We start from the raw sequence: 22534 nt of genomic DNA on the forward strand, positions 1-22534 counted from the left end.
GATATCCCCATTGTAAAATCATGTGTGTGTATATATATTGTAGACTAGTTAAACCTGGCTAAAAAATGGAAGTTTTACTCTAGTATATATTATTTATTGGGTTAGAGTTTTTTAATTACCAAATCACATTTCCCTGTACGCTGTAATGACATACTGGGAGGAGTGTGAAAATAAAAAAATGGACGAGGCCTCTATTAGATGGGCTTTAATATTAGAGCTCAGAACTAACAAGGAAAAGGTATCCTGAGTCGAGTGAGTAGATGTATTGTGGCATTTAAGGCCCTTGGTTAGGATTTCTGGCATGCAAGTGTGCTTAGTAATCAAAAGTGAGGCATCTAGTCACTTTATCCCAATGGCTCAAATTCCTGATAACCTTTTCCTTTATTTATTATGATTCTTCACATTGGTACTTTGACTTTGTCTTATATCTAGAAAAATACATATGCAAATAAATATGCACTAACATGTTCATCATGTCCAAGTGTTCAATATGATATTTTCAAAAGCCAGAGATGGTTTGATTAGGTACATTAACATTATGTCAGCATTCAGCTCTGCTGTTCTACATAAATATCTGACCGAAGAAGATTGTCACGATTTTATGATTGGACTCCACAATGGACAGCGACTTGAAAATATAAGATTGTGTACATCAGAATTGTCTCATCAGCCTAGTGGTGGGCTAATTTGTTGCTTAGAATATGGCCACTTTTTAGCCTCCAGACCTGCCTTTCTGCAGCATAGTGTTTCATAGTGTTGATGATCTCTTCCTTGGCCCCTGGCACAGCTGTTTCTCTTTTCTGACTGACTTTCTTTATCTCGTTTTTATCTCCTCTTTGTCACCTTCATTTCTTCATCTCCTTCACATCCATTCTCAAGTCGTTCAGAAGCTATTTTTTTCTCCCAGGATTTGATTCTTGGTGTTTTCTCTTTATATGCTGTTTTAAATTTCAGTGCCCATCAATAGGTTGATGATTCTATAACTCTAGTCCCAGGCTTTTCTTTGGGATTCTAGCTTCCTATTTCCAGCTCTGATTAAATCTCCATCTCAATATCCAGCAGATGGTAGGATTTTTACAAAACTGGGACTCTCTTGGTGATTTTCTTAGCTGGAGCAAAGGGAACAAATGAAATAGCTAGGAAAGCCTTTCACATTGTTACTTATGTATATATGGGACTACACATACATCTGTACATACATACTTGTTTTATCACATACTTTAAAGTGGAATTTCATGATTAGAGAAAAAGTATTGTGATGAAAAAATTTTTGTTTGAGAAAAGTTCTTTATCTGTACTTTATGAATGTAATAAGTAGATTATGACAAGCAAATTATACTACATGGTAGTCCTTATTCTTCATCTTCTCATTCCATTTTTGTCCTCTTCTTTCCCCTCCTTTTCCATTCCTTTGTAAGAAAAAATAGCTCAGGAAACTGATTACAATCAGTAGTCTGGGAACTTCCGGGATTCTTTCCCAGAATCTCCCTGGCTGTGCAGTCCCTGACGCAAGCAGCATTGTTTTGGGGTAGGAGTTTTATAATGGCTATCAGGCAGAGTGTCCAAAGTTCTAACTGGAGGTATTATCCTTTGCAGAAACTCAGTCGGGAATTATTTTCTGCCAACTTTTATATTCATCTGTAAATTCAAAAGCATTCCCACCCCCTCCAACCAGTGAGGATGGACTATGTAGGAACTCTTATTTCTGAAGATTTGGTAATCTTCTGTAATCAGTGTATTCTCTAGAGTGGTGCTCTCCTATCTCAGAATGCTCTTTCCTTGTTAACTCTGACTTTCTTGTGAGTTAATATGCTATCCTTCATTAGGGAAGTTTTTGGATTCTTTGTCTTTTTCTTTGGATCAATATTGATTTATATGGGGAGTTAAAGGAAATTGTAATTAAACTTGTACTTACGAATTTTTTTTCCAACTGAAGTACCTCCATACCAAATAAAATAGTCATCCAAGTATCATTGTTTTATGTTTATGTCTTACTATCTTTACTAATAGCCTTTTTGTTTTGTTTTGTTTTTGTTTTGTTTTTTTCTGAGGAAGCTTCACCCTGATCTAACATCTGTTGCCAGTCCTCCTCCTTTTTTGTTTGAGGAGAAGTAGCCCTGAGCTAACATCTGTGCCAGTCTTCCTCTGTTTTGTATGTGGCTCACTGCCACAGCATGGCTGGCAGGCAGTATAGGTCTGCACCTGGGATCCGAATCTGAGATCCCGGGCCCGCTGAAACAGAGAGCACTGACTTAACCACTAAGCCATGGGGGCGGCCCCCTAGTAGCCTTTTGTAAAACATCCAATTTGACTGATATTCCTAATAAGCCTTGTTCATATTACCTAGACTAAATAATCTTTACATAAAATGCCATACGTTGAGATTTCTAAAAAGGACAGAAATGGAAAGAGGAATGGGAGGAAATTTGAGAATATTCTTTTAGACTTAGATTAGCATTTATGTATAGCATCAAACTCTTGTCAAGAAGCTTTCAGTAATATTTCTTATTAAAAAGACAACCAGGAGGAAATGCTGTAGTTCTTTTACCTTACAGAACTGAAAAATGAAAAAAGGACCCTTTGTGTTCTACTTTTGAAATATATTTTAAAAAATTAATAGTACTCCAATAGTATTTTTTCTAGGTTTGTTATTAAAGGTAAACGTAAATAATTGAGAATCATGATTTGATCCTGATCAAAGGGAAGGCACAGCTCAATGAAGTGTGGTAATCAGCACCCATGTATTTTGGGGGGGTGGAGAGAAGTGATGGACAGGAAGGGACTTTCTTTGCTAGGGAAACTAATTTGATGGCAAAATATTTGCCTCAGTTTTTTTTTTTTTTTTTTTACTTGAAGATTAGCCCTGAACCAACGTCTGTGCCAGTCTTTCTCTCTTTTGTATGTGGGTCACCACCACGGCATGGCTGACGAGTCTGCACCTAGGATCCGAACCTGCAAACCTGGGCTGCCAAAGTGGAGCACAGAGAACTCAACCACTATGCTACAGGGCCAGCCCCTCTTCATAGTTATTTTTTAGGATTAAATGAGATAATACATGTGAACAGTTTAGAATAGTGCTTAGCATCTAGTAATCCCTCAATAAGTTTAGCTATTGTTGTTATTATTTGTATTTTTAAAAAGAGAACCCGTATTCAAGGACAGCTGATGGTAAATGCACCTGTAATTTAAGATTTAAGAAAGTAGTTAAGATATTAAAAACTGGTATCCAGCTTCTTACTCCACTTCTTTGTTGAATCTTGCTTTGGGAAAGTTAGCATAAGATTTAAATCCCTTACTCTGTTTAGTAGAGTGAATAAATTTAATAACAATATTACAAGTGAAATAACTACATCTGTCCTTTTTTTTCTTTGTTTCAGGTTTCCCCTCAAAAAACCTATAAGGTAAGTTGTTCAGTTGCACTTTAGGTTAAATTTTAATTAGAAGCATTCCTTCAAAATTATGGTGGATTTTTGTGGTTTTTGAAAATGTGGGTTTAAGAGGTTTAAAATTTCAAAATGTTTTACAAATTTAAAATATAACAGGTGTTGCATATTTTTTCTGGAAGACGGCATTGTTTTGATAACATTTTCAGTGTTTTTAATATAAGCATTTTAAAAGTTTGTTCAAATTGATACTTAAGGTCACTCCCTATGAAGAGATTTAATTTTCAAATCTATTGTGACTGTTTTCAGTTGTGAGTAGCTTGGGAAGTGTAAATGGATTGCCAGTGTTTGATGTATTTTATTACTTGGGTAATTATAACTGCCTTTGTTAATGAACTTTGGAAAACTGGATCAGTCTTAATTACTTTAAGACAGTAAAGAGAAAATCCAAATGTTCAAGTATGTCTGTGCCTATATCTGTATCTCCATATTTATTTATTTCCTGGGATTAGATGCCTCTTCCTCAGTACTTGCTCTTCAACAGCTCTTTTCTCTCACATGCTAATTGTCGTAAATATTATTTAAAGTGTAGGTAGTATGTCATTCCAAATTGTTATAGTACTTTCATCATTTTTAGTGACAGCATAGTCCAAGATACCAATGCTAATCTTGGCATTTCAATTAATTAGTATTGTATATATTGTAGTTATTGTTTTATTTGCTGCCCAGCCATTATCTGATCAATGTAATTGGTCAGTCATAGCAAAAATAGTAATTCTAGTGTCATCTGGGCCTGGCTTAGACTTCTGTGGCTAGAACTATAGGCAGGAAGATTTTTTTTAAACTGTTCTCATTCGTCCAGTATTTACACAGTGATTTTGAACCTGACTGTAGTGTATGTAGGATTGGGGAATGTGTTTACATAACTTTTAGGCACTGTTTTCTTATCTGTTAAATGGAAATAATAGTGATTAACCTATGAAAACCACTGAAAGAATTTAAGTAATTATTTCTAAGAATAAAACAGACTTTAGTACTAATTACTACTTTTATTATTTTTAAGCACTTTTTATAACCAAGTAATTAGCGTTTGTGTTTATTATACATAGCATAGACTGAACTTTTGAAAAATATAGAGAGGTTTATGAGATTGTGTAAGGTGAACTGATTTCTTGGTTTCTCTTTGTAAGAAACACTTTGGATTTTTAAATTAAGCTTTTATTCTAATGAATTTTTTGTAGTAAATATTTGATTGCTTTGATTTAATTTAGGCATGGAAGTATTTTGAATCGAGAGTCACCAACAGATAAGAAGCAGAAAGTTGAGCGCAGTGCATCACATGATTTTGACCCCACAGGTAAAACATTGTTTGTTCTTCCAAAGAATATTGAGAGTCATGAAGTTCAGAATAATATGGCTTAAGCTGCGTAACTACTGAAACACCCAGGAGTAGCCACTTGATCTGTTTAGGACTCTCCTTCCTCTTCATTTGTATAATATAAAACCTTTACATTCAGGAGCAATGCAAGCATTTTTAATTTTCAACACTATGGATTCCACTATGGAAGCATCATTGTAAGACTGTATTATATTTAAAAATAATGATGATAATAGAAATAGTTATTATATCGTAATTGGAAATTTTGGTCAGACCAAGGACTTAGTATTGAGATAAGTCATGGTATGAACAGTACTATGTCATAAAATCAAGGCCATAACAACTACAAATTTCTGTAGTCATTTAAAAATTCATCTGTGATCATGGTAAATTGGAGTACTAGATAAAATACAACTTGAAAAATTAATGATTGTCTGATTTTAGAGTAAGCAGATGAATACAAATCCCATTTTCTTCTGTCAAAAAGTATTCAGAACTCAAAGAGCTGTCTTTCAACCTCAGTGCTATTGATCTTTCCTAGAGTTTTCATGTTACTGGACTTTTGGCCATTTACATTTTTAATTTTGTACATATAGATTGAACTCCTCTTATAAAATTTAGGTTTTTGCTTTCTCCTTGTAAACTCACTCAGTATTTAATTTATAAAAATTGCTTGATAATTCTTCTTTTGTCATTTGAAACTGATGTGTGTTCTTTGTGCACACTGTTTTATTTGGTCGTATGTTCCTCTGACAAAAGGTAAAGTAAGTAAATGCTAAGGTCTTAGATACATAAATGTAATGTATCTATTTTTAGGTATTTTCATTTAGAAATAAAATTTTAAGTTTTTAATAGGAAGTATATTTTTGTATCTAATTAAGATGTTTTATACTTTTAATAAACTTGCTCTTTTATTTTGAAAAAGTATTCTAAGTATTATCTAGGAAGGGAAGAATAGGAAGTAAATAGCTAATAATTTACTTACATCTTGGGCAGTTAGTAAAAATAAAATTCCAATCATCAATTTAGAAGGTTTTGGTGGTGGGAGTATGTAATAGGTAACTTCTGGATCTACATTAAGAGATATTCTTACCTAATTTTGAGATCATGGAGCTTAGAGGCGTTCACTTATATGATTAGTTATTGTCTTGCTATTGAGGGTTACAAGTTTCTGCCCTCTGTTCATAAAATTATTGTAGTGTTGTTAGATTGACTTATTCTGTATTGTTAATCTGTGATATGCCCATTTCCAGACAACAAGATTTAGCAAAGTAGTATGCAATGCTTTATAATGAGATTATTACAGCTTTTAGTGTTTTTGTCATTTCTACAGTTGTCAGATAATATATTTGGTAGACTATTCATGTGTTTTGTTTGAGCATATTTTTATTGCACTGTCTTTTCTTCGATAAATCTTTAAAATATGTCATTACCTGTGCTGTTTGTGACTATTCCAAGTGCTATCACCTGTGATGTTCATACTTTGTGTTTGCACGGTTTAACTTGATCATGATTCATTCTTTTCTCCCCCATGAAGTTTTCCCCTTACATTGGTCTCCATATTTTCTATATCTCTCTCCTTTTCTCCCGCTCTTGTGCAGATAGCTCCTCCAAGAAGACAAAGTCTAGTTCAGAGGAGAGTAGATCCGAGATATATGGTAAGCTAATGTAGCCGATTCAGCCTTGCACCTTGGAGCTTGCTTCATGCTGTTTCCTTTTTTTTTTTTTTGAAATAACTGAAGCCTTCCTTGTGTCTGCTCTGCATGGCATGATCTACTGCAGGGAAAGGGAGCCTGGGGTTTTAATGTGGCTGTGATGTGGAAGCTTAAGGTTGCTAGAAACTAACATTGTAGAGTAAGAATAGGCCACATTACCCATCTTCTCTTTCATCTTGTTTTTGTTAGGAAAGTGATTATCTCTAATACCTTTGGGTCAGGTTCCTCCAAGTAACATAGATGGGCTTTGAATTCTTGGCATCTTCTTCCCAAGTCCCGTTTGTGGAGTTTCGATCATGAAGAATTTCATCAATGCTACCAGTCTTTTCCTCTAAGTATAATTCTGTGTAATTTAGATATGTTAGCAGTTCTTTGGAATTTTTATTTATTTTTTATTTGTTTCTTTATTTTTAATTAACTCTTCATCTGGAAATGCTGTTCTTGTATAATTTGTCCACAACAGCAAAAATACCTTAAGTATTTTATTTTTGTAGCTTGAAGAATTTGCCTATGCCTTTCATGTTTCCCTAAAGCTTATTCTGAATGGGAAAATTTCAAAATGGTACCTTTTAAAAATAATCTTCACAAAGAGCAGGTTTAACCTGAATGATCAACTTTTGCAACAGATGATTCAAACACTGATAATTTTCAGACTGTGTCCTGTCTTCCAAAGATAATACAAACCATGTTTTGAAGTTCATACATATTTTTCCTTTTCTTTGCATAGTTTTACCTGTCTTCTTCCCTTGTTTTGGCATCTAATTAGTTTTTTGAGACAAGTGAATAGGAAAAGCACTGCCTGGAACCAAGACTTTTAAAACAATCTCTGAAAGACTCATAACTTAGTTCCTTTTAAAAGGATTCCAAATTTGGCCTCAAAGGAAAGCCAGGTCTTCTCTGATAGAGTCCAAAATCTATCAAGTGGAAGTTTCCGCAGGGCAGCTGTTTCCTAGCTTGACATACATGAAAGAAAAAAAAAAAAATGAAAATTCTGCTTCTCCTTTTAAGACATTTTATAATTTATATCTCCTGACACTTGAGTCCATGTCAGATACTCTTTCATATTATGAGGCCTCAGTGTTTGGTTTTAAACCAGTTAATGTTTCTGTGTTGGATACATACCCGTAGGTTTTTGCTTGGGTTTTCGTGACCAGTGCTTTTTCTGTGTAGGTAAACCTTTTACAGTAGTGCAGCAGGAAATGTATACCATGCCATATGGAATGTCAAGTTTATGCTTTTTCATCTTTCCAAAGTATTTTGTTCCTCATAAGTAAGAAGTAGCTGCTGAATTTCTCAAGACTCTGTCTTTCTGTTCTATATAAAGGGCTTCCTATGGTTTATTATCTCCTTAGGAATGTGAACACTATCTTTATAGCTCCATTCTTTTCCAGTAGCCTTTGCAATGTTGTATTTCATCTCCCCTACCATTTTCCTAGATCTGTGTTGTGTATGCAAAAGCTTGCTGTTTGCTTTGGATGAGGAGTAACAACCTAGGAATCCATGACTAGAAATATTATACTAATATTTTTCTTACCAGTGATAGGAATATTAACACTAGTTCAGACATGCCATTGGCTTGGTAGTAACAGAAACATTTTAAGTGGTAATGGGGAAGTAAGGTGTGGCTGCTCTGTGTGTGTGTTTCTTGAGAACCCTTGAAATACCTTTTTTGGAAGAAACTGAGCTGTGAGTCCTCAAAAGCACTTATCAGAGGGATGAGTTGATCAGAACAGAGTTAACATGCTAACGTAAATCTGTTTGACATTACAAATATTTTATCACCTTTGTGAATAGACTTCTTCAGACTGTGTGCATGGGTGAAAAAGAATCTCTAGGGAGTCAAGGAAAGCTTGGAAATACTGGAATATGACCGAACAGGGTCATAGCAACTGGTGAAATTGCTTTAGTGTAGGGTCTCTTAACAAGCCCACTTTAACTTGTGAGATTATGTATTATTTTCTCTTGGGGTATAATTCATTAGTTGGGTACTTAACACAAATACTACTTATTCACTTATGAATTATTTATTTTAAACTTATAGGCATTTTTAGAGCTATTTTGTGAGATTTACTTTGTTCATTTTAAAAGGAAACCAAGTGTTCATTTTGTATTTACATCTTTTGTTAAGTTTCTGCCTGGTGCAATAGGTCAATATTTATTCCATTTCCCCTTATTTTTCCCTCTCTACCTTTTGGAGTCTATTGATCATGTACAGATATATTTTCTGATCTGCAATTTTAATGATACTTAATTTTCCATTTTTCTCACTAATACAGTCATGCATCACTTAACGGGGATACATTCTGAGAAATGCATCGTTAGGGGATTTCGTTGTTGTGTGAACGTTATGGAGTATACTTACACAAACCTAGATGGTATAGCCTACTACGTACCAGGCCTACATGATACTAATGTTATGGAACCACTGTTATATATCTGGTCCGTTGTTGACTGAAACGTCGTTAGACAGTGCATGCTGTATTGTAATGGAGAAATTTTGTGGGTTTTTGTGGGATATGAGAGGTTTAGGAAGGGAATTTTGGTTTAGACTACAGCTTCTTCCTAACTTCTGTCTTGGTTTTGTGAAGAGATTCCAGCTGATAGTGTTATGTACCAGAAAATAATCCATGTCTTATTGAAGCTGTCTTAGTCTCCTGGGACTGCTATAACAAAACACCAGAGACTTGGTTTAAACAACAGAAATTTATTTTCCCAGTTTTGGAGGCTAGAAGTATGAGATCAGGGTTCCAGCATGGTTGTGTTCCAGTGAGAGCTTTTCTCCTGCTTGCAGACCACCACCTTCTTGCTTTGTGCTCACCTCACATGGTGTTTCCTTGGTGCAAGCACGTGGAGAGAGAGAGAGAGGGAAAAGCTCTCTGGTGTCTCTTCTCTTATAAGGACACTAATCCCATCACGAGGGCCCCACTCTGATGACGTCATCTAACCCTAATTACTTCCAAAAGGCCCCATCTCCAAATACTGTCACATTGGGGGTTAGGGCTCAACATGTGAATTTGGCAGGGGGACACAAACATTCAGTCCCTAGCAGAAGTGAACTGTTAGTACTTGAAATATCCTGGTTTGGATACTTCAGACTGTATTTTTAAAAAATTTATATCTTTTTCTTATTCAGGCTTCTCATATCTATAAAAAGAAAAGTTCTTGATTTGATTCTTACTCCCACCAAGTTATTATTCTCTGTTTTCTTCTTCAAGCTTGCAAAGAACATTCTACAATATGAACCTTCTATGTTCTCATAAATCATTCACTTCTTAACCTCTTGAAATCTGACGTCTGAACACACAGAGCTTCTGGAAGGCGAACCCAGATATCCTACTTGAAAATCTGTGAACTTTTTCTGAGTTCTCACCTTCCCTCTGAACCATTTGGCAATCCTGATGCCCTTTCTTTAGTTTCTATAGTATGACATCTACCTGGTTCTTTTCTCTTTGTTATTTTCTTGTCTTTTCTTTAGTTGATTGCTTTTTCCCTCTTATAGGGATGACCCAAGTTTCTGTCACTGATATTTCTCCCTATTTCCAGTCATATTTTTAGCTGTTTGCTGAATACTTTCCCCTCTAACTATCCTTCAATTCAGAATCAATCTGGAACTGATCATTGTTCCTTATGCCTAGAAATCAGTCTTCCTCTTGATTTCCCTGATTTTTTTAATGGTACTATCACTCTTCCATTCACCTAGTCTTATTTTCTTAAAATTATCTTTGGCTTCTTTTTCCCTCATTCTCTGTAGGCAACTCTTTGCCAGGTTCTATTGATTCTATCATCATATTATTTTTCATCCCTTGCTTTTTGGTTCCATCCCACTGCTTTGGTCACTTTTTCATCTTGTCAGTAGACTATTTCAATAGACTTAGAACTTTCTCTCACTTTGATCTCACATTGATTCACTTCCTTTTCTCCATTCTATATTCTGTCAGATTAGTATTACTAAAGTAAGGATTTGGTCATTCACTTGTTAACAAGGTACAAATAGTTATTAAGATATGCCATAATTTGTTTCCAGTTTATCATTCTACCTTAATTTACTGCTATTCACCTAAAGGTACCAGACTCTCCTCCAGATTTTCGTTTCCCAAATATGTCTTGGAGTTCATTCTTTACCCATGCCATTCCCATTGCCTTAAATGGTTTACCTCCTATCACTTCCTCTTAGGATCCTCCCCATCCCTCACGGCCCATTTCAACTACTGCCTCCTTCTCAGGGCTTTCCTAATTTTGCCCAGCTACTTTTGTTATCTGCACTTTGACGTCCTGCTTCATATCTAGTTATTTGTATTTATATTCGTCTGTGTCTCCCATAATTCCTGACACACCGAAGGCACTCTTTAAATGAGTTTTGAATGAATGATTCTTGAGAATAGGATGCCGTGTTTTGGTCAAGAGAATTGATGGAATAAAATTTTGACTCATCTTAATTGGATTTTTCTTCTCTTGTCAAAAATTTTAAGGTAAAAGAATGTGTAACATAGAAAAGAGACATTGCTGGTAATAGTCTAAAAGAAAGAAACCAGCATACTTGGAACTTAAGCCTTCTCTTGCTGGCAGCATTGTGCATTTAGAATCAAGAAGCTTCTTAATCAAAGGATTATCTGGGGTCTTACTCATAGAACATGTATGTCTGGCAGCAGTTTAAAAATGAGCTGTTTTTATGAGGTTGCACATAGTCTTTCTCCACACCCTTCCCTGAAGCTAATTCTTAAGAGATGAAACTTAAAAAAGTTTGGTCATATAGCAAAATCAAGGGTGAAGAAATACTAATGTGCTTTCACTAAGGTAAATGCAGTACGGAAGGTTTAGCATGTGTTACATATGTAACACTCCATTTTCACTAATTTGCTCTCTGCCGCTACAGTTATTGCTTTTTTTCCAGGAATGTTTTATAGTGAAACTTGGGAGTACTCCTCACCTTTAAGAATACCTTTTTAGGACTTTCCCTCCAAACTCCCAAGCATTACAAACATTTAGTTTTTTTTTCACTTTCAAAAATACAATCCTTGGTAATTATCTTTTGAGTAAGAAACAATCTTTTTATGTTGGTTTCAAATACAACATTGTTATAACAGGAAAAATGTCCTTTGTTATAAAGAGAAAATAAAATTTATGAAAAGATAATATTTACATAAATTTGATAGAGCATCTTTACTTCACTTATGATATAAAGTATGATATCTGTTATCAGCTTCCAGGAGAAATATCATAATCCTTAAAAGACAGGAAATAAAGAAAAATTTATTTGCAACTAGAGGAATTATTTTAGGGTAGATAGGGAATCACATTGTTTTGGTTAGGTTTAAGTCAGGGCAGAAGGTTAGTGTCCTTATAGAAATATTTCTCTACTTTGCATAGTTTTCAGGGCTATGATTTTTCTTTTTCTTTTTCTTTTTTTTTTTTAAATTTTATTTTTCCTTTTTCTCCCCAAAGCCCTCTAGTACATAGTTGTGTAGTTTTAGTCGTGCTTCCTTCTAGTTGTGGCATGTGGGATGTGGCCTCAGCATGGCTTGAGCAGTGCTGTGTCCATGCCCAGGATCCAAACCAGGGAAACCCTGGGCACGTGAACTTAACCACTCGGCCACGGGGCCGGCCCCTGCTTTTTCTTAAAAAATGATTGAGTATGATTTATTTAACAGTTTCTTTATGTAAAATAAATTCAAATTTACTTAATCAATATTCATTGATCACCTGTTATATGCCAGGCACTATAACAAGGCATAGGGATACCAGGATAATAGGAGCCTGTACCTCCTTTCTAGAAGTTCACAGTCTAGTAAAAAAGAATTATAATATATTTTGGTAAGTACAATAATAGAGGTATACACTTGTTTGCCAATACTCCATATGCACTTGAAAAATAGTTGTGAAAAAAATCTTCATATGGTGTTAAGAACAATGAGAATGAAGAAGCATTATTACCAAGACTCAATTTTAAGGACATTTAAGCCTTATCATTATCTTTCTTGTTGAACACTCTCCTTGCCTGTCTTCATACAAAGTGTTTGGATACAGGTCATGTTAAAGTGATTTTGTGACCTTATAAAAACTAATATTCAGAGAGAAACACATTTATATGGTCATTATAATTAATAATCTTTATACCAGACATTAAGAGATTTAGCAAAACAAACCTACAAACACACAAACCGTGGACTATACGTATTTGTAAAAACCAGAAAAAGTAAAATGATGGCAGGTGGAGTTTTTTTTAATTAATGAAATTTGAAAATGGCATTTTGGAGTCAGGAGTCCACTTTTATCTTTCCCTTCTTTTATAAGGCCTGTTATCTGTACCATACGCAGATTCTTAAACATTGCCGTTGTTTCCCTCTTTGTTTCTCTGTTGTCTTTCACTGCCAAGATTTTAAGTTCTTTTAGAGCAAAGACTCCTAGTAGTTTTGTATTCCTCACAACACCTACAGACTGCAGTGTTAAATACTTAGTAGACAGGTGCTCAGTACAAATTTGCTAAACCAAAGAAGTGGATTTTGTGTTTTGGTCAAAAAGGACATTCAAAGATATGATGATTCGGTCAGTATTGGTGACTTCAGTGTTAAGGGTGGAATTTATCCTCTGTGATGGGTTAAAACAGCTTCAGGTCTACAACAAGAGGAACTCTCTCAAGAAAAAAAAAACATTTTATTTGATTTTGAATGGGAAGGAATATAATAGATATAAGCATTGAGAGACTGGATTATTGAATTTTGAATGGTATGACAGCTTAGTTTTCAGTTAATTATGACCCCAAAGCTAAGTTTATGCAGATGCCATAGATTCACAGGACCAAATAATATCATTAATTTGAATTCCATAGCTTCTGACCTGGCAGTATTTGTAAGGTACGTTTTCTTTTTGTATTGGTCTAGTAATTCTTGTATGTTAAAGTACATCAGATTCTCAGATTAGCAGATAGATTTAGAATAATAGTAAATGGACAATATAGTGGGGTAGGGGAGAGGAGAAAGATGAATAGTATGTGCACATAGCTCTTTCTTCTTTTCCTCTTTATCCTTCATTCCTCATTTCCTTTTGTTGTAGAATTAAAAGAGAAAGTCATCAGGCTGAACAATTTTGAATTAGAGAAAACAGGTTTGCAGTATTCTGAGATAATCCTAATATATTTACTCAATCCTTAGCAGTCTTTTAGAACCCTAGGCATATTTGCTAAAATTGACTCTCTGTGGTGGTATTTTGTTTCTCTCTGATCACCTCCCTGTCTGAGCTTATATCCATCTCTAGACTCCTCTACTTTTCGGATTTTCATTAATTCATTAGCAAGTTAAAAAATCTCTTTCTGTGCCAGAGCATATGCCAAGTCCTGAGATAAGATTGTAGACAAGATGGAGCCCCTGTACTCTTGGAGCTTATAATCTACCGAAAGGATAAAAACAAATATGAATCAATTGTGAGTGATACTGATACTGTGGGACTAAATAGAAGGCGCAGTGGGAGTCTCTAAGGGGGCACCTAACCCAGCCTGGATATTTAGGAAAGGCTTATAAGAGGAGGTGATTTGTTTCTTGAGGCCTTCCTGCTGTCTCTCATTTTCTGAAGTTACCCATCACAAGAAGCCCTTGTCTGTAAAATTTCCATTCTCTCTTCCTTCCCCATCCACAACTAATTTGCTTGTCTCTTAAAACAAAACAAAACAAAATTTAGGTAAAGATATAAGTGAGGATTGATCATTTTAAGGAGCAGTTGCGTTAATCATGGGAATTGAGCACAAATGTTTTTAATTAACTTTTAATTGATGACATGGGTAGATAAGTAATATATTTCTGAGTGGGAAAATTCAAGGGCAACTTCCTCCAATCATGATAATACTTAACATTTATGAGCCTTTAGTATTTGTCAGGCAGTGTGCTAAATACTTTACGTACATTATATTCAAGTGAAATACACAAACATAGCCAACTCTTAACTCCCACTACTGCTCTCCCTCATTTTTTACCAGCACCCTGTTCTCTACGGGGACCCAAAAAAAGTCTGCTTAAGAAGCCCATTGGCTTAGCACAGCAAATACCAGTATTAGAAACCTTAATTCACTGATTTTCAGCTCTTGGGAGGTAGGGTAGGAGAACTGGGAGGGATAGATGTATTATGAAAAAAATATATATTGAGTGTTCCAGTTGTCTTGATTTTTATTTTAAAGTCACAATATCTAATTTATTTTGAATTTCAAATAACTGTAAAGGAGGTCATTAGATGCTTATATTTCCAAAACTGGTCATGCATTTTAAAAGATTCCTGTAAAACACTGTTCTTAAAATATTTTAAGGTTCTCTGATTCTTGTGTTTATTGTATTATGTACTAGAAATTTATAAAGAATGCCTTTTTCCTTGATTTTATGTATTCATACCCATTCTATTTATAGTTTTTCCTTATACTTAAAGGAAGCAACCTTAAGGGAAAGAAAAAGGTTGAATTCTGATGAGTTATCTTTCCTCTGCCCCCATTACAATTTACTATTTTGTGGGAATGGTGAATTTTTAAATTCAAATACTGCTTTATATTTCGTAGTCTCTAGAATTGTTTTTAATATTGTGAAAATCAACTTTCTTACAGTATAATTTACATGAAATAAGATGCACTTGTTTTAAGTGTACAGTTCGATGGGTTTTGATGAGTGAATATACTCAGGTAATCATTACCTTACTTAAGATATAGGACATTTCTCTCACCCCAGAAAGTTCCTTCATGTCTCTCAGCAGTTATTCTCCCCCCCCCCCGCTCCCCACACCGCCCCTAGGCAACCACTAATCTGCTTTTTGTTGCTGTCGTTTAGTTTTGTCTGTTCTACATTGGAATTATATAGTATGCACTTTGTTTTATATCTGCCTTCTTTTGCTTATTAGCATGATGTTTTTCTGAATTATCCATGTTTGTTGCATGTATGAGTAGTCCCTTTTTTTTTCTTGCTAAGTAGTATTTTACTGTAACGGATATACCAAAATTTGTTTATCCATTCATCTGTTGATGGATATTTGAGTCCTTTCTAGTTTTTGGCTCTTATGAACAAAACTGATACGAACATTTGTGTACCAGCCTTTATGTGGACATAAGTTTTCATTTCTCTTGGAAGTGAAATTGCTAGGTCATTTGTAAATGTATGCTTACCTTTATAAGAAATTTCCAAACTGTTTTCCAAGTGTTTGTACCATTTTACACTCGTAACAGCAATGTATGAGAGTTCTAGTTGCTCCACATGCTTATCAGGCCTTGGTATTATCAGTCTTTTTATTTTTAGCCATTCCAGTTAGTGTATAGTGATAGCTCATTGTGGTTTTAATTTGCATTTTCCTGATAACTGCTGATGTTGAGCCATCTTTGCATGTGCTTATTGACTGTTGGTGTATCTTTCTTTGTGATGTGTTTATTCAAATCTTTTGTCTGTTGTGAAATGTCTTCCATTACTGAATTGTAGAGTTGTTTTTTTAAAGAATATAGTCTGGATACAATCCTTTATCAGAGAGCTGTGTTGTGAATATTTTCTCTCAGTCTCTGGCTTGCCTTTTCATTTTCTTATTGGTGTCTTTAGAAGAGCAGATATTTTAAATTTTGAGTCCAACTTACCAGTTTTTTCTTTTATGGTTGTTGCATTTTGTGTCCTAAAAGATCTCTGCCTACCCTAAGGTCTTGAAAATTTTCTCCTGTATTTTCCTATGAAAAGCTTTAGCTTTTATATTTAGGTCCATGACTTGCTTTAAGTTAATTTTTGTGTAGGGTTGTGAGCTAAGGTTCAAGGGTCATGTTTTCCATACTCAGATGCATTTATTCCAGTCTTTCATCTGTAGTAGGCCCACATAATGGTGACATTTCATTAACAGCAAGAAATATATATATTTGTATTCATAAATACGCAATCTTTAACATGTCTTTTGTACATCAGACTTATTTAAAAGATCATGGCTCTTTGTCTAAAAATCTTTAAGAAGTTTTTATTTTCTAACCACGATTGTACTTGTGTTATTTTACATGTTTTATATATTGATTTTTGATGAAATGCTTAAATTCTGCAAAACTGAAAGAATATATTAAATCTTTGGCTAACACAGAGTCCAGGATCTTCAGATCTTGATCTATGATAAAACAGCCCTGGGTGCTAATCAGGGTTCTATTACGGGACATCCCTGTTCCTTTGGTTGTGGTCCTCTTTCTTTCACCTTCCCTTGACAATTTTTGTTTGACATTTAACTAGAAGGAAAACAAATTTCTCCTATAGAAAGCGGGTAAGTATATGAAAGACTTGCTTGAGCTCCTAGGTTCTTTCTTTATCTTTTCTACTTTTTTCTCCTTTTTGTTTATTTTTCCTAAGAGCCAAGGTCTTTCTTCCCTTTGAAATTTTCCCTTTTTCCCTTTTGGGAGAGGAGCTGCAAGTGCTCTTCAAGCACCTCCTTATTTATGTAGTGTGTTTTTCTGAGTATATTTTCCTGAGAGTGAGATTGGAATTTTCTAGAGTTTACCATGGGATGCTACTAGCCTGATTTCCCAAAATGTTTGATTTTCTTGAGTTTAAACACCAATTAGAGCACTAGAAACACAGGGATGGGTTGGGGGGGGGGGGCGGGCGGGTGGATTTTATGTTACAAATAAATAGCATACATAGATGTGAATGGGCTTTCCTTCTCACTGTCTCCTCTCTACTCTTCATCTTTCCCAGTTTGCCATAGCTGTTTTTAATCTTGGAGCAGTTCTACTCTACCCCTTCAGTGAGAAACCAATATGTATGACTCTTTGTGATGTTCTTGTGTTTGTTTTGTTTATGGAGTTAGTGCTCTTATTTTTTATATGGATTTCATGTGCTGCCTTGTGTTTCTCCAGATGGAATACAGTTCATTACTAATAAGTAATTGTTGTTTTTTCTGTTTTCTCTTCCTTCTCTCTTTACTCTGTGGTTCTTGTGCAGGTCTTGTTCAACGTTGTGTGATCATCCAGAAGGATGACAATGGATTTGGGCTGACGGTCAGTGGAGACAATCCAGTCTTCGTACAGTCTGTCAAAGAAGGCAAGGCACTTTTTAAAACAGTCTCGTCACTCGGGAGTAAACAGAGTAAGAATAGACAAGTTTAAATAATGGCTATTGCCCAGAATAAAATAATCACATACATTACAGGTCATATGGCCTGTTGTACTAGATTTGTCTTGAGTGTCATAGTTATAGGCATGAATTTACCCTAGTTGATTTTCTTTGTACTTTATAGAAAGATAACAGTTCTTGTATAGTTTAGAAATCCTATGACTCCTTGATCATGATACTTTATGCATTATCTCTTACAGAAGTTTGTGGAATTTTATTTCTTCATGACACCAGAGATATTTTGTTAGAGACAGGTTAAAGAAATGGGTTATAGGCTCAAAAATATCCATTCTTTTACCAAAATGACAATAATTAATATCTTCTACTGCTATTACCATATGTTGAATACTTCCTTTATGTTGGGTCCTATAATTTGAGCTGGTATTTTTTATCCTCATTTTACAGGTAATATTGAAGCTTAGAGGAAAAAAACATAAAATCAGTGCATGGTCACACAACTAGTGAGTGGCAGAGGCGGGATTTGAACTTCAAGTTTGTCTGACTTTATAGTCCGTGTTTCTAACCACTTTGTTACACTGCTTCTCTTTCAAGAAGATTGTCAGTGAATACAAATGAATTACATTGTAAATAATTAGTTTCTCTTACAGATGGAGCAGCCATGCGGGCTGGAGTACAGACAGGTGATCGAATCATCAAGGTAAGGAAAGGACTATTATGGAATTTATGGTAGAATTAAAAAACAGCCTATCTTAGCCATATTTTGATTTTTTTTTCACTTGGATTTTTATAAAAAGCAGTGTATTACATATGATGGATTTGTCAACTATGAAAATTTATTTCTTTTATTTTAAAATTAATATTACCCTTTACTGAAGGGCATAATAAAAGACTTGAATAAATGGAGTGATATGTTCTCAAATAGGAGAGTAACTCACTGTTGGGAAGATCGTTTCTCTCCAAATTAAACTGTTAGCAAGAAATTCTTATCAAAGTATACAAATAGAGTTGGGGAGGTGCGTCGTTACTTGTCAAACTGATTGTTCTTCCAAATGAACTTTACAAAGGTATAAGAATAGTTGAAGAAAAAAATAATTTATGTATATGGGTACTTGTGAGGTGAGATGGTATAGATTAATTTAAAGAAAGTGACTAGTCTAGCTTATAGACCTATCAGTGGAACATACTAGGAAATCTAGAAACAGGCCTTGAATTCTGATTAGTGGGAAAAGAATGGATTAGACAGTAATTACTCTTGAGACAGTTGACTAATCTGATTACTTAAAATCAAATTACTAAACAGGAAAAGCCATCATGAACATGTTTACAAACATAGAACTATCTGGAAAAAAAAGATTTGAAACATATTACAGAGTATGATATCTTTATTTGTAAAGAACACTTTTAAATTACTAAGAAGAATAGTCTGATAGAAAAATGAGTGAAGAATTTTATCAGGCAATTCCCCAAAGCAATTGAAATAAACAATATATTAATGAGGATATGTCCAACTTCTCTGATAACAAAGAAGTAGAAATTAAAATGATAGGTGACAATATATTCGGTTTTCAGAAATTGTAAAGATTGATAATACACATCTGGCATAGTTGGGTATGGTAAAATGGCTGCTCTCATGAGCTTGTTGTCAGTATAAATTAGGTAAAATCTATTTTGATGGAAATTGGTGAATAAGTATCAAAAGTTATATACTTTAAGAAAGCATATAACCTCTCACCAGCAGTTTTGCTTTTAGGAACTTATCTAAGGAAATAAATGTATAAATGTAAAGTTGTATGTGGATAGGGAAATTCATTTCAGCTTTATCATATTGAAAACTTATAAAGAATCTAAATATTCATAAATTGAGGTCTAGAGAAATAAATTGCATTTCATCGGCAGCTTTTAAAAAGAATGGATTAGGTCTATATGTACCTATATTAAAAGATATCCACAGTACAATAAAAAAGTATTTATTTATTTACAGGAGAAATGCAATTATAATGTTTATGTGTGTGTGTGTCTGTGTATCTGTCTGTGTGTATGCTAGAATAATGTCTCAAAGATTAAACATCATGGTTAACAGTGATCATCTCTGGTGGGCATGTTGAGTATAGTTTTACTTTTATTTTATACGCTGATATATTTGAACTTGTAAAAATTAATTTTACTTGGAACAGAAAAAATAATGTTAGATCCATGTTTGATATTTTTACCTTAATTTGTTTCATTTAGTTTAGTGTAGACTTTGGATAACATTTCCTACATTTAGTGTAAATTAATTTTCTTTGTAAACATTAGGTCATGATTGGAAAACTGAAAGTAAATTGAGTATTATTGTGGAAGTATTACTTACTTTTTCATCTTTTAAAAAACTTATGATATTTGACAAATCATTGAATTTGTAATTAAAAACCAAAGAGATCTTTTCTATTTGCAAGAGTTCTTCACTGTGAAGGATTTGTAAGTCTGTTGCATGGTATATTTTGTCATTTTTTTGTGGTGAATAAGTTAGTTAAGTCAAGGCCTTGTTTTGTGTTCAAGTTCATTTGGTTGTTGAGTGTACCTTACAGAATAGTGATAAAAGTGAATACTGAATCAAATATATTCATATTTTAATATAGCCCTGTGTACTATATTATTATATTATATCGTAATTGGTTGTATTATGTATGATAATTCCTGAAATAAATTTATCAATTGTCTCAATAGAATGTATCTGACATGCACTGTTTTCATTTTCTTACAGGTGAATGGAACTCTGGTGACTCATTCAAACCATCTGGAAGTGGTGAAGCTAATCAAATGTAGGTGAATGTCTTCTCGGTGTTAATTGTTTTCTGAAGCTCTAAAGCAAGGATCAACAGGCATTGTCTGTAATAGGCCAGATAGTAAATATTTTAGGCTTTGTGGGCTGTATGATCTGCTGCTTGACTCTGTCGTTTTAGCACAAAAGCAGCCATAGGTGATATGTAATGAACGAGTGTGGCTGTGTTTCAACAGAGCTTTATTTGCCAAAACAGTCTCTGGGGTGGATTTCGCCTCTTAGCTGGAGTTTCCTGACCCCTGCATTAAAGGAAAATCTGAGGTGAAAATTTTTAACGAACTAATAAGTATCTTCCACTCACTTCGTATATGTGGCTGTTCTTGTCATCTGTGGTAATATTGAAAGCATATATTTGAAAGAAATGCATGAGTCACCTCAGAGGGAAGAGGTTGAGAAATCAGACACAATGGCCTAGATGAACTGAAATGAAACTTTTAAAAATCGTCTAACATAATCATGTTCCCTCAGATAAGTAAATGATTAAATAATCCAGAGTAGTGATCTTCTTATAGAAATCTCCAGGATTAAGAATTTATAATCTTTTTCATCAGACTATTCCACAGTAGACTACAAATAAGAGAGAGTTATTTATGGCCAAGCAGAAACACTACTGTTTTATTTAATCCTATTTCTTTTCAGTGAGTGGACATCTTTAGAATAAACTCAATAAACTGAATTCTGTCTTGGCCTTCTTATTACTTAAGTAAAGCAACCCATGAATTCCTTTACCTTTTCATCAGAGTACCAGGACTCTAAGGTCACTTTGTTCACAGTTCTTAACTTCACTGCATTCTAGAAAGAAATGCGATGATCAAAATGAGATCTGCATAGTTGAATAAATTTGATTACTTATTTAATGAGATTGTGATTTGTGAATTTTTATGTGCTGCATATATATGATGATTTATGATAGTAAATATGTGCCTAACTATTGCAGAGTATAAAAAGTAAGATTGTTAGACTCCACTCATATGTGGAAGTTAAACATGTAGACAAAGAGAACAGATTAGTGGTTACCAGGGGAAAGGGAGGGTGGGAGCTGGGCACAAAGGGTGAAGTGGTGCACCTACAACATGACTAACAATAATGTACAACCGAAATTTCACAAGGTTGTAAACTATCATAATCTCAATAAAAAGTTTAAAAAGTAAGATTATTAGCTTGTTGGGTTATATATTTTACTCATTTCAATATAAATTTTACTTAAAAAACTAAATCCTGGGTGGCCTAATGGTTAAGTTCAAAGCAGTCTGCTTCAGCAGCCTTGGTCCGCTTCCTGGGCACAGACCTACACCACTCATCAAACCATGCTGTAGAGGGGACCCACATACAGCATAGAGGAAGACTGGCACAGATGTAAGCTCAGGGCCAGTCTTCCTCACCAAAAAAATAAATACATAAAAGTTCCAACTATTTCCTTCTTCACTTTAAAAAAATTACTAAAGGGATGGGAAGATCTAGGAAGTTACTGAAGGCAAGCACATGAATAAGTAAATAAGATATAATAGATGACTTTTTGAGAGAGAGAGAAATAAGATCGAAAAACCTCAGAAAGTATATATATGTAAAATCCCCCCAAATCATAGCATTTGTGACCATTAAATGTAAAAAAATAATTTTTAGAACCCCAAACACTGTGAAATAAGTGACAATGAGTTCCATGGGAGGGTAAAATTGGGAGGAAAGTGTGAAATACGTTTAAAAGTTCTAATGGAAAGTCTAAGAGAAAGACTTTGTCATTTAAAGGTCAGTTATTTAGGAAAGTCATTTATTTGGAATCATTTATCTTCTTGATATGAGATAAATAATGAATGTCTATTGTTGAATCTTTCTGGTTATGGTTAATTTTGCTTTCTGTTGTTTTTTTCTTGTAATATGCCTAGTGAGTTTCTCTCTTCTCCAAATTTTAAAAGTTAAAACTCAGTGCTTATTTATTATTTTTTTCTTTCTGTTTTTTTATGGGATAGTTTTTGTCATAGTCACTTCTTAAAGCTAATTTAAAATTGCATCATTATATTCCAGAAAATTAGTTAAATCCTGCCTAATTAGCATCATCTTAAAATATAATTTTTTAAATTTACATTTAAGAAATTAATTGAACATAGTCATTAGTAGATGGTTATATTAATTTACTCTTTCCTAAATTAAAAAAAATTCTTGAGGTTATAAATTTTATTTGCTTTTAA

At 34.1% G+C, this 22534-nt stretch overlaps 1 protein-coding gene across 12 annotated transcripts in view; it reads left to right on the forward strand.

The window, feature by feature from the left end:
* ARHGEF12 (Rho guanine nucleotide exchange factor 12) overlaps window positions 1-22534 on the forward strand; it is a 140950-nt gene that overhangs the window by 62885 nt on the left and 55531 nt on the right. For 6 of the 12 annotated variants that reach the window (XM_005611644.4, XM_070273791.1, XM_070273790.1 and 3 more), the window contains exons 2-7: window positions 3378-3401; window positions 4655-4740; window positions 6363-6419; window positions 17396-17494; window positions 18175-18224; window positions 20271-20328. In XM_005611644.4, the coding sequence (XP_005611701.3) occupies window positions 3378-3401; window positions 4655-4740; window positions 6363-6419; window positions 17396-17494; window positions 18175-18224; window positions 20271-20328 (374 nt within the window). Of the gene's footprint in view, window positions 1-3377; window positions 3402-4654; window positions 4741-6362; window positions 6420-17395; window positions 17540-18174; window positions 18225-20270; window positions 20329-22534 lie in introns of all 12 variants that reach the window. The other 6 variants (XM_023644999.2, XM_023645002.2, XM_023645001.2 and 3 more) reach the window with 2 other exon arrangements.

The sequence above is a fragment of the Equus caballus genome, chromosome 7 (genome assembly GCF_041296265.1).
Source record: "Equus caballus isolate H_3958 breed thoroughbred chromosome 7, TB-T2T, whole genome shotgun sequence".
NCBI classification, from domain to species: domain Eukaryota; kingdom Metazoa; phylum Chordata; class Mammalia; order Perissodactyla; family Equidae; genus Equus; species Equus caballus.